At 37.7% G+C, this 18469-nt stretch overlaps 1 protein-coding gene across 2 annotated transcripts in view; it reads right to left on the reverse strand.

The window, feature by feature from the left end:
* The window catches only part of SLC23A2 (solute carrier family 23 member 2), a 140804-nt gene that overhangs the window by 43681 nt on the left and 78654 nt on the right, over positions 1-18469 (reverse strand). For both annotated transcript variants that reach the window (XM_059898165.1, XM_059898167.1), the window contains exons 3-4: positions 14323-14421; positions 568-684 (exon numbers count right to left, since the gene is read on the reverse strand). In XM_059898165.1, the coding sequence (XP_059754148.1) occupies positions 568-684; positions 14323-14421 (216 nt within the window). The remainder of the gene's footprint in view (positions 1-567; positions 685-14322; positions 14422-18469) is intronic.

An 18469-nucleotide genomic window follows, 5' to 3' on the forward strand; every position in this document is an offset into this window, starting at 1 on the left:
AGCTTGTGTCACCTCTCGCCCCATCCCCCCACCCCTCCCCTGGCAGCTTCCCTGCTCTGCCCCCACTGGAAATTGCAGCAGACAAAGCAGACACCACCAAGGCGAAGTTTGCCTTCCTTTAAAAGTAAGATTGAAGCCTCCACATTTATGTCCTGACCAACATAGCACTTCTCAGTGTCACCCATATTTCATGGCAGAACTGACGGTGACTGTGGTTGGTTAACTAGGAATGAGAGATGAACACTAACCTTTCTTTTCTCTATTCTTCTACCTTTCTCTTCCCTCTACTCTCCCCTTTCCACACATCTACGATCTTTTTTCCTTACTTCCATGTCATTTCTCTTGCTTATTCCCTGAACATTTTCCTTTCATTCCATGATTAACCTACTCCTCCTGTTTTCTTCCTTTCACTGTTATGAAGTTCATGTTAACAATTCCCATTCATCATTCTTAAAAGAGTAATTTATATTAAAGTTGTCAATAAATAAAAAATAAAAATTGAATTTTAAATAATCCAGACAGATTCAAGCATCTGCTGGTGGTTACATTCCAAAGGAATCATCTTACCTGCAACCCCAGAAATATGCACAGGTACCAGGGAGGAACATCTTCTATGGTGTAAATCATGTCCGATCTCTGGGGGTCAAGACTGCCCGTGCTATCCAAGGTCTCAGCGAGAGAGCTCTGTGAACGAGAGGGAGAAAACAAGTTGTTTAATGAAAGCAAGGACTAAAGTTAACTCAGCACAGGCTACTGTTACTGAAAAACAACTTTATAAAGTGTCTGTTGCTCTCCTGTAAAATTAAGCCTTGGTCACCTCTGACACAGTGTCAAGCACACTCACTCGGTGGGACAGTCTGCCCTCAGGATTTGGGGCTTCAGCATTCCTTCCATCAACTCACACCCAAGAGCACCCAACTTGCTCAGAGCTCCTCCCCAAGGCTGGGCACCTACTGCGTGGAGAGGGATGCTCTCAAGGTTGAGACCACAAAGTAATACCTTGGCATGAGCTGTCCTTGGGTGGTAACCCTAATGAAGCAGTGTTACCAAACGCTAACCACTTTCAAACAGAGAGCACTAATCTGTCCCTCCTACCCCATTCCATCCCTGCAAGGAAAAAGACTTCTGTACCTAAACACCCTTCTTTTAAAACACTGTTGCTCAGACATAATGGTGAGTGAAGACAGCAAAGGTATACAGATATGATGATTCAAATTTTGTTTAAAAAAACAGACTAAAAATGTATTTATACTTTAGGGGACTTTTTTTCTTTTCTTTTCCCCTCACCATTACTAAAGATTTTTTTAAATGTTAAGCCTTGCATCCTTTATAAGCCAGAATCTTTACAAAGACCAGACACTTTAGGTTATAGTCTAGACATTTCCAGTCAGCTTCAGCTTCAGCATCTCTTCTGAACTCATCCAGTATCTGAGCCAAACTGAAAACTCGGGGGTTCCCCCATATACCCTCAATACTGCTCTAGTTTCTAAAACCCTACAGACAATTTCTTGGAATCCAAGATGTGCATTTTTTTAAGTTTTTTAATAACATAAAGTGCTTAAGAGGAAATAAAAGATGTGCCACAAAAAAGATAAAGATGATAACATTCTGATCCTTGGCCACACCTAGCCCAATTTGTACCCCCTTTCCAATGGATTTGATCCACAGAAAGAAGCTGACTCCTTATGTTTATCACTCCATTTTTCATGCACAGGGATTTGGGGGCCAAATACTCTTGAACGAAAGAAGTGACACAATTCAGCCTTACCTTCTAAAGCCTAAAGGTAAATATCTGATGTAAATTGACATTTTATCTAATCCAAATGTGAATTGAATATGAACTTTCGGAAAGAACTTTTTCTTCCATTCAAACAATGCATACTGGCAGATCTGCATTATTAAATGGTTTTAAACATATTATATGTGTCATTTAAAATTTGTTTGTAGAGGTGGTAGAGACAGTACACATGGTGAGGAACTTGATATGTGGTGATGTACAGTAAAGGATTAACTCAGCAGGTCTGGGTTGTCCAAACCCTGAACATTTCAAAGAGAAGTTTGGGCCTTGCCTGCCACCTGGAAGATAACCTCTGTGCTCTTGGAATATCCTGTCTCTTAAGAGTGTATCTGTTTACCTGAATGAAGCCTTGCGCTGCCCTTCATAGATTATGCTAACAATGCAACTGATGATGGGGCCTTGGGCCACATGGTATCAGTTTGACTCCAGAGGGTCTGGCAACACTCCTTGAGTGTTGTCACACTTTGTTTCGGGGGAAATTAAGCACTGCTCATGTGACTCCACTAGGAAGAGGACAACTGAAAGCTTGTTCTGTGTCTCCTAGACCTTGCCCTACATGTTTTTTTCCATTGATCTTAATCTGAACCCTTTCTCTCAAATAAGCTGTAACCAGGAGTGTAATAGTTTTTCTGAATTCTGAGTCCTCCTAGCAAATCACTGAACCTGATTTGGGACTCCCAAATCAGTCTTGGAAATCCCTGAACTAAGTTGACCATTTGCTGACATGATGCAACTATGGATACTGGACTCACTATACAAAGGACAATTCAACACTATCATATTACCTACAGGTGGGGAATGTTACTGCTCACAAAGTAACAAAAAGAAATGTCTGAAAACAGAGTATAGTAACACTACAATTACCAGATTAGTACAATCTGTTACAATAATATTATATGCATTATTATTCTAATGATTCCGAAATGACTAGTTTTAACTATAAAACAGATGAACAGAAATGAAAAGACTGCATCTGTCCTCTTTCAGGCCTGGAAGGCTAAGATTAAGATGTGTACACAAACATATACATACACTGTACACACACAATTTTTCTTAGTAATGAGGGTGGTTCTACAACTCAGAAATGGAACTAATGTAAAATGTCCACAAATGGTATTAAGAAAAAGTAGGGAATTGTGTGGTCAAGGGGATCAGTAAACCCTGTCAGAAAAATGCTGCACCATCCTTCCCAGTGACAGAAGGAGTGTGTTTGGTCACTGTGGACCACGGTACCACATTGTGTTATCACTGCATGAACAATATGAACTCTCTTAAAACTGCAAAACAAAAAGCTCCAACAGCGAGATTTCTTTAAAAGATGACTACATTAATAATTTGATGATGTCATCTTGAATAGGCTTTTCCATATTATTCTATGGTCTAAGATAATCTAAAGAAAAAGGAAATTACCTGTTCTTCAAAGATTAATGAACTCAGAATTCAGTTCTCCTGTTGGAGACTTCTTAAGAGATCGTTAATAACCTTTCCAATCTCTCCTATGGTTATTTATCTAGTCTAGCACTTTTAAGTCACTTGTAATCTTTTTCTCTAGGAAATAATTTCCTCTACAGCAGGAGTCAGTAAACTCTTTCTATAAAGGGCTATGTAGTAAATATTTTAGGCTTTGTGGGCCATATGGTTCCGTCACAAATACTCAACTCTGCTATTATAGTGTAAAAGAACATTAGACAATATGTAAACAAATGAGTTATAGCTGTGTTCCAATAAAACTTTATTTACAGAAACAAGTGTTGGGCCAGATTTGGTTTGCAGGATGTAGCTTGCCAACCCTGCTATAGGGTTTCAAATTGATTATCATAAAGTTGTAGTTAATATTCTCTTATACACATTTCTTATATTTCCTTTCACATTCCTAATATGCATTACTGCTTCCTCATCTTTTACCTTAATCAGGTCCACCAAAGATCAATGTCACTGGTCTTTTCAAATAACCAGTTTTTGAGTTCTAGTAAAACATGATTGATTGACCACATCTGTCATTTCCCCTAACTCCTAAAAACACTGAGAAAGAATAAATATGACACAAATCTACAAGGACAAAGAAAACAGTAGAAAGAGAAATGAGAATAACATATTTTGGAATAGGCAAAGCATTTGTATGAGCTGTGACCCATTTAGGAGAGAGAAGGAACCTAAAACATTGGTGCATGGAGAGGGAAGGTATAAAGAAGCAAGTTGGTTGACCAACAGAAGCCCAGAAAGGTTCTATGCTTGGAGGCACAAGACAGAGTAGGGATGGAAAGAAGATGGGATTTAACTCTGCGAACCAATCAGACACCCTGTTTCCTATTGCTATCCTCATCCTACAAGACACAAAAATGTATTGTTTGAAGAATACAAATCAGAAACACCTCAGACTGAGGAATACTATGTGGGGTTAAATGCAAGTATGAACAGCAGGATCCTCATCTGCTTCCAAATGCCAGAAGCCAGGTTATACACCCACAGGAGGAGACTAGAGGATTTCTTTCTAGAGGAATTGATCAGCCTCAGAGACAAGACACTGCCATCTATAGACCCTACAGTGACAAGACAGCTTTCCCTATTCAGTGGAAAGGCCCACCAGTAGACAAACTTCATCCTCACATAATGACCCTACAGTCATATTTTTTATTGCCTCACATTCCTCCAAAAATAAGAGCCAAATAAACAGAGGAAATAGGGTCCATGTAGTAGAAAGAAAACATATTGGGGGTGGGGGGGAAGAAACCTGTGTCTTCACAAAAATAAAAATATTTTGAACCTGGGAGGAGAGCGTTGCCGTTTTAAAAGCTTTAATCAGCAAATAAAAACAAAAAAAAGAAAACAGGAAAAGAGATCTTAGAAACTAAAAACAAAATAGGAAAAAACAAATTCAACAAAAGGGTTGAAAGTCAAATATATGTGCTCAAAATAACAAAAAGACAAATACGGGGACTTCCCCGGTGGTCCAGTGGTAAAGAATCTGCCTTCCAATGCAGGGAACGTGGGTTCAATCCCTGGTCGGGGAACTAAGATCCCACATGCAGCAGGGCAACCAAGCCCGCGTACCACAACTACAGAGCCCACGCACTCTGGAGCCTGCACGCCACAACTACAGAGCCCACGCACTCTGGAGCCTGTGCACCACAACTACGGACAGAAAACCCACACACCACAACTGGAGAGAAGCCCGCACACTGCAATGAAGAGCCCGTGTGCCACAACGAAAGATCCTACATGCCGCAACTAAGACCTGATGCGGCCAAAAGTAAAATAAATAAATAAAAATAAATAAATATTTAGGGGAGGGGGAGGGGAAAAAAGTCATGCCAGCATGACGGAAGCAACCAGCCCCATGATGCCCTATCCCAAATCTTTGAGCATAATAAAAAGGTTGTTTAAAAAAAAAAAAAAAAAAGACAAGAAATAATAACATTTTTTATGCAAGAAAACAGAATATAGGAATCAAATAAACAAGAATATTTCCAAGAACTAAAGGATATGCCTACAAATTAGAAAGATGCACTAAGTACTCAATAAATTAATGAAAAAGGATTCAGATATTTTGAAAACTCAATAAAACAATCAATTGTATTAAAAAATTTAAGAACAAAGGGAAATAAAACATGAGTTGAAAGAATCTGGACAGAAGTGGGGAAGAAAAAATGAAAGTGGTAGGAGCACAAGAGGGAAGCGACAACATGAAAAAAATGTAAGAGAAAAAAAGATTAGAGAGAAATGATAAAGAAGGCAGACAGAGAGCCAAAATATGCATAATTGGAGTTCCCAAATAAGAAAACCAAAAGAAGAGACTGGAACAAAAAATAAAGATATAATTCAAGACAACATTCCTGAAGTAACAGGAGCCTTGAAGCTAAATATTGAAAGTGCCAGGAAAAACTGACCCAGGTCAGCATCAAAACTTATGATATGATTATTATCATATGACAGTCATTAAAGTTACTGATTATCAAAGATAAAGAATCCATAGGACAGGCAAAACGATCAAGATACTGACTTAAAAAAAAAAAACAGCCTGAGTTCTTCATAGCCACATTCAACACAAGAAAATGGGAAAACAGCAAACCATAAGATATGATTCAATTATTTTCTTAACTTTGTATTATAGAATTTTTCAAACATATACAAAGGTAGAAGGAATATGAAATGCCTGCCCTATATCTATCCCCAGCTCCAGCTTCAAAATTTATTAGCCCCATGTTCTTGTTTAATCTATTCTCCATACCATTCCAACTTTACTGGGGTAAGGGGATGGATTATTTTAAACTGAATCCTCAAAATACATAAATTTGCCCATAAACACATATGTATGTCTCTTCAGCAGATAAGGACTTTTAAAAAGAACCAAAATACCATTACATACTAATCAAATTAACAATTTCTTCATATTACCTAATACCCAATGCTTTAAAAATTTTTTGCATATTGTATCAAAACTTTGTTACAGCTGATTTATTTGAGTCAGGATCCAAACAACATCCCAAGGATTTTACATCCAGCCGAACTCTCCTTCAAGGCTAAATGCTATAGATAAATTCTCATCCAAAACTATTCCCATGATCCAGCTCTTCTCTTGGAAACTACTACTATAGTGTTACTTCTCTAACTTCAGTGAACATATCAAATCACATAGGAATTGTATGAAAATGCAAATTCTGATTCAGCAGGTCTTGGCTGGGGCAGAGATTCTACATTTCTAACATGTAGGTAATGATGTCAACAATGCTGGTGCATGGACTACACTTTGAATATCAAGGGCCTACAGGATGAACTTCGGTCAACCCAGAAATTATTAGGGAAACCAGCAGAAGTCTTGTCTCAAATTAACTGTAGAAATAAAACTAAAAATAGGGATTAGATGTATAAAATGGATAACTAATAAGAACCTGCTGTACAAAAAGTAAATAAAAAATAAGTTTAAAAAATTCAAAAATTCCAAAATTCCAAAAATAAAAAATAAAACTAAAAATAGGGATTAGATTGCCAGAATATATAAATTTCATGTGCACCAAAAAGATACAATCATTACAATTAACAAAATGTGAGAGTGAAAAGGAAAAAGGCAAGCAGTAGAGTAAATTAATTGTCATCTAATATAGCTGGAAGTCAAAGGATGATACTTGAAGCTAACAAATCAATTATAATGATGGGCAAAAGTAATATTTCTGACCAAAATCAGATAGTAGAGGAGAGAAAGAGCAAAAGGAAGGAAGGAAAAACACTAATTTTGTTACTGTTCATGGTAGGAAACTAGAAGACAATGAAATAAAGGGTTAAGTATATTGTTCTATAGTTATGATTATATAGGTGTCCACTAGAATAAAGTACAGAAGTTTTTAAATATCACAACTACACACACAAATAAAACAAATAAAATATACTTGTCATTATCACTAAATGTAAATAGGCTAAACTCAACTATTGAAAGAACAAGATTTTAAGACCTTCTCAAAGCAAAACTCAGTTCTATGCTGTATATAAGAGATACACCTAAGAATGAGCAAAGCTAAAGAAAAATGCAAATAAAGTCTTAATTATCTTCAAACAAGGTAGTATTCTAGCTAAAGAGCAATAACCAAGACAAATATGAGTATGTTTTAAATGATAAAAGGTACAATTCACCATAAACATGTTATAAATATCTATGTACAAATAAGAGAGAGTCGATAATTATAAAGCAAAATATCTCAGAAATAATATGAGAAATCTAAAAATACCAATAATGGGAAATTAATCTCTCAATTTATGGCAGACCAAATGGCAGGCAAAAGAAAAGATGTAATAACTAATAAAATATAACCTAAATATTTAACTCTTTTCAATTATCTAGAACACAAAAATTCACAAAAAATATTTGCAAAAATTCAACCATAAGGAACACTTCAATACATTCCAAAAAATAATACAAGTAACATTTTCTGACCACAATACAATAAAACTGGAAATTAAAAAAACAGACAATCAAAAACCCTCCTCCAGGGACTTCCCTGGTGGTCCAGTGGTTAAGAATCGGCCTTGCAATGCAGGGGATGCCAGTTCGATCCCTGGTGCAGGAACTACACATGCCACATGCCACAGGGCAACTAAGCCCGCACGCCACAACTACTGAGCCCATGCGCTCTGGAGCCCACGTGTCACAACTAGAGAGAAGCCTGCACACTGCCATGAGGAGCCTGCATGCCACAACGAAAGATCCCACGTGCCGCAACTAAGACCCGACTCAGCCAAAAAAAAAAAGAAAAACCCTTCTCCATCTGGAAATTTTTAAATGCCTCCTTAAAGGGCAAAGGGGAAGAAATATGATCCAAAATAGCAAACTATTTAGAAAATAGGAAATTTATTGGAATTAAATATGAAAATCCACTGGATATAGCTAAAGCAGTGCTTAGTGGAAAATTCATAGTCCTTGCACTTAAAACAAAAAGACAAACTAAGCATATGCCTCAAAAAATAAAAGAAAATAACAGGAAAACCAATAAAGGAATAAAAAACGGATACATTAGAGAACGGAAAAGCATTTGCACTAAGTAAATCTAAAATTTAGTTCTTTTAAATTAAAAAAAAACCAACTAGCTAATCCAGGGAAATAAAAATGGAGCAATGTGGAAGGAGAAAGGACAAGCATAAAAAATCAGACAAAAAGTGGAAATAATCACAGAATAAAGGAATTAAAAAACATAAAAATCCATTTTGCTCAGTTCTATGTATATAACTTGAAAATTAGAATGAGTCAAATTTTTAGAAAAAAATACTTTACCAAAACTGACTCCAGAATAAAATAAGTCCCAAACTGACTGATTCCCAAAGTAGAAATAGAAATTCTCAAAGGTATGTCAAAACAAAATACTAGACTCAGATGATTTTATAGGGAATGCTAACAAACTTTTAAATACACACACACTCAACATATTACATGTAATATTTATGTTTCATACACGGACACAAATTCCCATGTTTTTTAAGGAAAAGAACACTCCCCAGAATCTTTTTTTTTTTTTTTTTTTGCCAAGCCGCGTGACATGTGGGATCTTAGTACCCCGACCAGGGATTGAACCCGCACCCCCTGCAGTGGAAGTGCAAAGTGTTAACCACTGGACCGCCAGGGAAGTCCCTCACCAAAATCTTTTGTGAAGCAAATATAATACCGATATCAAAACCTCACAAAGATGACACTACCACCCCCCCAAAAAAACTTCAGATCAACCCCACTCATGAATATTAATGCTCAAATCCTAAAGAAATATTTATTAACAAAATCCAGCAACACATTAAAAAATAATAATATATTGTGATCATACACATCAAGAATGCATTGATGGTTCAACACTGACAGCCTCAGTTGTTGATCTATCTCTCAATAGATCATATTGAGAGATATTAGGAGGAAAATCAAATGATCATCTCTATAACACACAGAAAGCATCTGCTCAAAATTCAAAAGTTATACTTGATTTTGAAAGATTCAATAGATTAAGAATAAGGATATTTCCTTCACATAGTGAAATGTATCTATTTAGGCCAAAACCACTATCATAATAGAGAAACTATAACCACCAAAGTCAAGGATGCCCACTATCACCCCCATTGCTTTTACTGAAGGTACTAGCCAATGCTAGATACCTCTAGTAAAGAAAGTTCGTTTTCTTATTCTAGATAGGAAAGTGAAATTACAAGAATAAAAATTAGATAAGGCAAGGTAAACATCACTATTTGCAAATGACATGAATGTATACTTGGAAAATCTCAGTAATCAAATGAAAACAAGATAGTCAGTAAAGTAATGGAATATAAAACCAATACATAGTCATCAACAGTTACAAGGTTTGTAGATATAATGGACAAACAAGTTTGATTACCAACAGACATTAGAAAGATAAACTACCTTTCAATAAACTTGTGAAATATGAAAGACATAAATGAAGAAAACTTCAAAACCCCTCCTAAAAGATACAAAAGAAGAACAGAACAAACAGAAAGACTTATCACAGTCTTAAACATGAAGACTAAGCATCATATAGATGCCAATTTTCTCTAAGTGAATTACTAAATCTATGCAATCCCAATAAAAACACCAATAGGTATTTTTGGGGTTGTTGGGGGATGATGAGGGTGATTAGACAAGCTGATTCTACAGCTCATAAATATGATTAGAAAAGTTCTAAAAAAGAGCAACATGGAGAAACTAGCCCTAAAAGATATAAAACACCATTAGCCTACAATAAAAATATGGTACTGGTGCCTGAATAGACAGAACATCTAAACAGAATATAAAGCCCTGAAATAGGCCTAATTACATTGGGGATTTGGTATATGACAAAAGTATTTCATATCAGTTGAGGAAAAGATGAGATTATTCAATAAATGGGGTCGGGGTACTGGGTAGCCATCTGGGAAACAAAGCTGGAGCCATATCTTAAGAGTAATTCCAAACAGATCAAGTATTTATTAAACATAAATAACCATGAAAGTACTAGCAGAAAACAAGAAGAGAATTCCCTTATAAATTTAGAATAAAAAAAGGCCTTTCTAACCATGGCTTAAAATCCAGAATCCATAAAAGATTGACTAATTTAACTACATAATTTTTTATCAGCTCTACATGGCAAAAACCATAAGCAAAATGGTGACATCTGTAACTCCTATCAAAAAGGGCAACGTTCTGCTAGAAATTAGTAAAAAGACCAAGAACCAACACTTAAAACTGCATGAAAGATATGAAAGAAAGTACACAGAAAAGGATATACAAGTGGCTCTTAAGCATGTGAAAAAGAGATGCAACCTCACTAATGAAAAATACAAGATAAAATTATAGTATGACATCCAAATTGAGAGACATACTACAAAGTAAATTGGCCCATACTATTCAGAAATGTCAAGGTAATGAAAGACAAACAACACTATGGAACTGTTCCAGATCAAAGGAGACTAAAGATACACATTAACGGGACTTCCCTGGTGGTGCAGTGGTTAAGAATCCACCTGTCAATGCAGGGGACACGGGTTCGAGCCCTGGTCCAGGAAGATCCCATGTGCCGCGGAGCAGCTAAACCCGTGTGTCACAACTACTGAGCCTGCGTGCCACAACTACTGAGCCCACATGCCACAACTACTGAAGTCCGCGCACCAAGAGCCCGTGCTCCGCAACAAGAGAAACCATTGCAATGAGAAGCCCGCGCACGGCAACAAAGAGTAGCCCCTGCTCGCCGCAACTAGAGAAAGATCGCGCGCAGCAACGAAGACCCAATGCAGCCAAAAGTAAATAAATTAATTAAAAAAAGATACACATTAACAATTAGATGCATTAAGTGATACTGATTTGGATCCTGGAACTAAGCTTTATCTATTAAACTCCTTATTATTTAGTTGTAAGGGACATTACTGTAACTGAGGAAATTCAAATGAAAATTATTAAGCTTTATTTTAAAATTGAAATTAATGAAATCAACCAATTATCAATAATAATTGTATCAATGTGAATATCCTAATGTTTTTGTTTTTAGGAAATACACACTGAAGTTATTTAGGAATAAAGGAGCATTGTGCCTGTAACTTACTTTCAAACAGTTCAGAAATAATAGGTGTATATAGAGAGAATGATTTTTAAAACCATGAGATTATCTATTCAAGATATTAAAATTAATTTTAAAAATAAAAAAATTCCATATACATTTACTAACCTGGTGAGGTATACATTATGTAGGTGGGGTGGGGACATGGTACAACACTCTGGGATATGTGTGTGGGCATGAGTGGAAAAGAATGTGGAATATACACACCAGACTGCCAGCTGCCAGTTATGTGAGGTAGACCAAGAATGGAGGTAGCACATTTTAAACTGTTTAATACAATTTTGAACTGTTTATGTTAAACAAGTATGCTCAAGAGAACTTTGTTTTTCAAGACCAGCTAGTACCGGGATAAAAGGTAACTTAAAGAGAATCTGCAGGAATCATAAGTCAAAAAAGGTAAAAACTAAAAAAAACTTAAAAAAAAAAAAAAAAACCCTCATTATGAAGTTCAAGTCCCTCAACATCCCTAATCTAAGAGTCCCAATGATACTGAGGTCCATCCTATGGACTCATGATTGATGATTTGAGGCATTATCCTTCTCATCCTTTCAGGAAAAAAAATCCCTTTAATCAAATTCCAAGATGAGTATCTTATAGCTAATACCATATTAGCCAGCATTTATCATAAGAACTTCAAGAGTTTTAATGGACATCAGAAAAGTCAAGTTTTTAATAAAATAAGTGAATACATTACAATGAATTAAGAAACCCTGTGAATATGGGGAACACAAAGGACAGGCTCTCTTGCTCTCAGTTCTCTTGTCTCTTCGTGAATGGTCCATCCTTATTTCACAGTCAGGTGTTCAGAGAGCCTTTAAATGCCATCTGAAAAGCAAGATCCTAGAGGGCAGCATCCTCTGGTGTGAAGTTTTCTTTACACAAATTTAAGACAGCAAAGGACCTAAACATTTCATTTTCTTCACCTTTAAAACAGGGATAGTGATAGCACCATTCTAACAGGGTTGCCATGAGGACTAAATGTGACAGGTTGCTTAAAGCATTCAGCCAAGGGTCTGGATCCTTAGCACTATTCAACACACGATAACTCTCACTATCCTTGTCATTTCATAAGACAAGAAAAAAACCCCAGTAAAATAGGAAGATATTCTATTTCACTAGTATTCAAGGAAATACACACCTATCAAAGTTTAGATGATGAAAAAAATGTTCACCCAAACAATAAATGTCTAGCAGAAATGTGCTAACTTTAGTGTACTAGACATTTTTCCTGCCAACAGATCAGTAAAAGGTACAGCTACATATGTTTAAAAACCTGAAGAATTAATGCTCCCTACTATTCATTTCAAAAGACAGCCATCACAGTATAAACTACACAGATACAAAGGAATATTACTCAGCCATAAAAAGGAATGAAATTGGGTCATTTGTAGAGACACGGATGGACCTAGAGACTGTCATACAGAGTGAAGTAAGTCAGAAAGAGAAAAACAAATATCTTATATTAAAAGACAGCTATCAACTCCTGGATAATGAACATCCAAACTCATGACAGCCTACAGCCTGGAAATTCTGGTGACTCTCTGATTAAGGCCCAAATAATTGAGGATTGGATGCAGCCCAACAAGTCTGTAAAAACAGAATCACTTTGCTACAAGATGTGCCTCTTGAATGTTGAGACCCAAGCCAGACAGGCAGTGGGCCCCTCCCAGATCCTGCCCTGTGGAATGAGTCTCTGCTGCAGACCACAGCCACAACCATGGCTGCTCCAATCTGTGCTCTGAGGAGCAACTTGGAAACCAACACTGCAGGAATTTCAACATCTCAGCATGAATCTAGCCTTCACAAAACTTAGAATAGCTTGACCAAATAACAGCCATATTGGTCAAGATAGCCAAAAATGAACTTTCCATCTCCCAAACTGGAAAAGAAAGAAAAAGAAAAAGGGAGAAAGAGAAAAAGAAAGAAATCACAGACACAAAAATTTGATTATTTAAGAATTTCAATATAATTTCTTTTGTTCTTTATCATTTTCATGATTACACTGTAAACTTACTGCACTAACACCCAAGCTGGGTATTATAATTGTATATATCAACTTCCTAGTGGTCTGTTACTAGAATACAGAGTATACACTGTTGACAGTGCAGTACAGTGGTTCTAGACTATAATGCGTCATTATATAAGTTGATGATAGTAAAAATAAAATGTTTTAAAAGTCTGTCAAGTGAAACTCAAATGAAATTGAGAAGTCTTAGGGCTGCAATGCAGTCTGGAAATGCCATGTTATCATACTTTTCATATGTGTTAGGCACAGTGGCAGATACAAAGAGAAAAAGAAATCAAGGCATGTGGACCCTCTCCAGGCAGCTCTCTCTTGGCCTCTATGAACATGGTCACACATTCTATGGTCACACAGACTGACCTGTCAAGCAGAGGGGATGAGGTGGAAAAAAAGATTCTCCCACTTCAGCATGATTTTTCAAAGATCTTTGTCCAAGGCACTTTCACAGTCTACATAACCTATCTACTGGTGTCTCCTATTTACTGTACACATGGTATGTACCAGGCACAATGCTAATAACTTTATTATTTAATACTCACAACAATTTTAAGACAGATGCTAATATTTTTATACCCATTTTAGAGATGAGGCAACTAATGCCCAGAAAGCTTTCGACCCCCTCAGGGTCTGAGTCATATTACCATCCAGACCTAACACTTCCCTCTGGCATCCTGGCTGAGGTTTTAAAAATATCTAGATAAAGACCTCTACATGGTTCTCACTTTAATGTTGCCATTAAAACAATTAAAAATTAGTAACTTCTATTCCTCATCACTCCTTCTATTTCCATTGTAAAGAGAACACACACACACACACACACACACACACTCAGGAGGGTAGAGACAAAACTCCAGATGGATATCCGCTTCCTTGTAGGGGATCTGGGACAGCAGTGGTGGGTGAGTGGCTGGGGCTGATGCAAGGGGTACCTTTTCTGCGATGCCATTTTCTGTCGTGTATATTGCCATGAGCTCGGTGTCTTCATTGTCCTGTTCACCGCTGGACGTGGCACCTCCATTGATCACCACCTGAAGGGAAACACTTCATTTAGAGGCTTTTTTCACCCTATACACTCTGTTGTATGAAAACATTTTCCCCCAAAGAAAAAAACTGCATTTTCACTTATCAGATTAGCCAAGTTTTAAGTTTTCTTAAATGAAACTCCTGACAAGTGAGCGCTGCACCAGTGATCACATGTGTTTCTGATGGAGAAACGTACCATGTGTCCTACAGAGTGAGGCTGCATGAATGGGGGTCAGCTGAAGGAGACCAGAAATGGAACACCCAAAGGAATTACAAGGAGTAGGACCCCCAACAGCCTCCAGGGACAAGGGAGGCTTGGCTGAGAGGACAAAGCTGCAGTTTCTGAGCGGGTGAGAGGCATCCTGAGATGCCCTGATTAAGATCCCTTCCCAGGTAATGCCTGATAACAACTTACTTCTATGTCCCTACAGGGAAGAAATGTGCCAGTTAGAGCAATTCACGCACTGCTGTTACCCTAACTTACTAACTTATATTTCTCACTGCAATTAAATAAGCTAGCCCACTGGTGTGTGCCTTTCCTTGTGGCATTGGAGGGATGTGGATGGGGAGGGGCTGTCTACGCCAACAAAATTGAGTTTCTGGGCCCTAAAGGTATGGACTAGAAGTTATCCTGAGAATCAAAAGAAAACACCTGGGCACCCAGCAGGTCACGACCCCTCTTCATGCCTACCCTTGGTGAGATAAAGCACAGTCTCCTTAGGTCCTGGCTGACCGCAGCAAGAAACTTAAAATATTTTTAGTCTTTAGCCTAATGATTCCATTTTTAAGAATCTATCTTGAAAAAAATAATAATGAATATAATTATATTTATGAATAACACAACTACATTTTTTAAATACAGAGGAACAAAAGAAAAACCACACAAAAAGTTTAAATTCGGGTGTTATAAAATACACTAAGGAGAAGTAAAAGATGAGTGATGGTGTAAGAGAAAACACAGTGCAACACGTAACAATGATCGGTATTAGTAATCCAAAAAGAACACCTGCAAATCCGTAATACAAATAATCCAAAGGACAGGAGTCTATGATCCACAGGGAAAAAAAATTAAAATATCCAATGAGACACAAAAAAAGCTGTTCAACCTTACGTAAAATTATAGAAGTGACAAAATGTAATTTCATTTTTTAACATAAATTAGGGGAAAATTTTAAAAGATGAATCTGGTGTTGACCAGGGTGTAGGGAGATTATGTTCTTGGTGGAATGACCTTTGTGGTGGGGAACTTAGCACTGGGATTCAAAACAGGCATTTTCTTGGAGCCAGCAATTACACTCACGGAAACTTATCCTCCAGAAATATCTATGCAATATCTATGTTCAAGGTTGATGACTGCAGCATTATTTACAACGCTGAACACTTAGAAAACCTTAAATGTTTATCAAAAAGACAGACACTGTTAAATTATCATATATCCGTTTCAAGAATAATATTCAGCCTTTTTTTTTTTTTTAAGTTTTTAATTTTTTGGCCCTGCCACATGGCCTGCAGGTTCCCCGACCAGGGATCAAATCTGGACCCATGGCAGTGAAAGTGCCGACTCCTAACCACTGGACCACCAGGGAATTCCCAATGTTCAGCCATTTAAAAGAATAAAACTGGGCTTCCCTGGTGGCGCAGTGGTTAAGAATCCTCCTGTCAATGCAGGGGACACGGGTTCAATCCCTCACATGCTGTGGAGCAACTAAGCCCGTGAGCCACAACTACTGAAGCCCGTGCGCCTAGAGCCCGTGCTCCGCAACAAGAGAAGTCACCGCAATGAGAAGCCCACGCACGGCAATGAAGAGTAGCCCCCACTACGCAACTAGAGAAAGCCTGCGCGCAGCAACGAAGACCCAACACAGCCAAAACACAGCCAACACAGCCAAAAATAAATAAATTTTTTTTAAAAAAGGGCACTTTATGTAGATTGACCCATTTAATTAAAAAAAATTTTTTTAAAGAATAAAACTGATGTACTGACAAGGAAACAAGTCCAAGAAATACTGTTTTTTTTAAAAGCCACAAAACAGTAAGCCTAGAATTATCCCAATTATGCTAAATAAAATAAAATTTTAATATGCTCTCTACCTGTCCAAATGTTTGGTTAAGGATCCAGAAAAGTCACAAACTACTATGAAGGTTGCCCTAGGTGCAAGGATTAATGATGGGCAACTTTCATTTTTCATTCCCAACCCCTCTTTAGTATTTGGATCTTTTATAATCAGTATATTCGTGTGTTATTTGATACTGCTTTTTAAAATGGCTAATAAAAAGATGTACAACAGGGACTTCCATGGTGGTCCAATGGGTAAGACTCTGCGCTCCCAATGCAGAGGGCCCGTGTTCAATCCTTGGTCAGGGAACTAGATTCTGCATGCATGCCACAACTAAGAGTTCGCATGCCACAACTAAGATCCCGAGTGCTGCAACTAAGACTTGGTGCAGATTAGATAGATAGATAGATACTAAAAAAAAAAAAAAGATGTACACCAGTACACCAAAATAGTAACAGTAATTGCCTTTAATCAGTGGGGCCATTTTCACCCTCTTTTTCCCTTTATATATTTTGATAATTTTCTCTAATGAGGACAATTTATTTTTATAACAGGGAAGAAATTAAAAAGACTAAAGATTTAAGCAGCATGGCTTGGACTAACTAAGGCAGTCCAGAGAGATTTCAATCCACCTATTTTTGCACTTGAGGAAATCAGGCCAGAGAACATTTTAATTTCTTATTCAAGGTCATATAGATTATATAACCCAAGTCTAAGGCTAGTTTTAAAGTATCCCAAAAATCTCCATTAACTAGTATATCATTCTTACAGGATAAAATATTTTTATTTCAAATAAAGAGTTGCTTTTAAAACTCTCTCTAAGTCATGCTATAGCTTTTTACACAGCCGACTGAGTTTGTGGCATTTGTTTGCCTATAAAACTAGCTGCCAGCAGGATACATGCTCCTAGCCAAGTTCAAATCCACAACATAAAACTCTAACTCACTATTACAACCATGCTCCAAGTCATATCACAGCAGCACTCAACCCACTTAGAAGCCAAGAGGTACACACACTCAGGATGAACTGTCTTAAAACAACAACATTTAATTACTTAGTCATCCGAAAAACCCAGGTCTGATTTAAAGTCCTATCCCAGCTAAAACTAACCATCTACATTCATCAATGGTTGCCGCAGAGAGCAAAACTGCTTCATGGGTATGGGGTTTTCTTTTGGGGTGATGAAAATGTTTTGGAACTAGGCAGAGGTGATGGTTGCACAATACTGTGACTGTGTTAAATGTCACTGAATTGTTCCCTTTTAAATTATTAATTTTGTTGTGTGAATTTCACCTCAATATATATTTTTTTTAATCTGTGTATGTGTCACCAAAGAGTAGATTCTGGCAGGAGTTAGCAACTCTCACTCCTCCCCTGACTTATTCCATTCTCACACACACACACAATTAAATAAATAGGTACTATAAAATGCAGATGGTCCCCAGCCTAGGAAAAGGCTCACATATTCATTCAACAAACCCTGTTTGAGAATCTACTCTGCCCAGGCAATGAGGATGCAGTCCTGACACCCCCCAGGAACGGGTGTCACGTTACAGAATTGTGACTGAACAAAGGATGCAGCAGGGAGTCACGACGTGGTGCCCAGGACAGGTGTGCCATGATCCAGTGTGCCACATCTGGCTTTGGATGACCATGCTGACTGCAGCGGGAGAGTGGAAGGGTGGGGTGAAGTAAAGGGGATGATGACGGGAACAGAGGCAGGCAGACCCTTTATGAGGCAACTGCCGGACAAGAAGGGACAGTGGCCTGAGCCAAGGTTTTTTTTTTTTTTTTTGAGCCAAGGTTTCAACAGTGCTCTGGGAAAGGTAGTCTGGTTCAAGAGAGAGCTAGGACATGGCCTTAATACTGCCTGGGGACTGCCCAAACAGGAGCCGTAGCACCACAGCACCGCAGCTCTGCAGGGCGAGTGCAGGGGGAGACACCACCACAGTACAACGGGCAACGCCCCAGGCCTGGACTGGATTTTGGGGGCAGA

The sequence above is a fragment of the Balaenoptera ricei genome, chromosome 15 (genome assembly GCF_028023285.1).
Source record: "Balaenoptera ricei isolate mBalRic1 chromosome 15, mBalRic1.hap2, whole genome shotgun sequence".
Taxonomy (NCBI): Eukaryota; Metazoa; Chordata; class Mammalia; order Artiodactyla; family Balaenopteridae; genus Balaenoptera; species Balaenoptera ricei.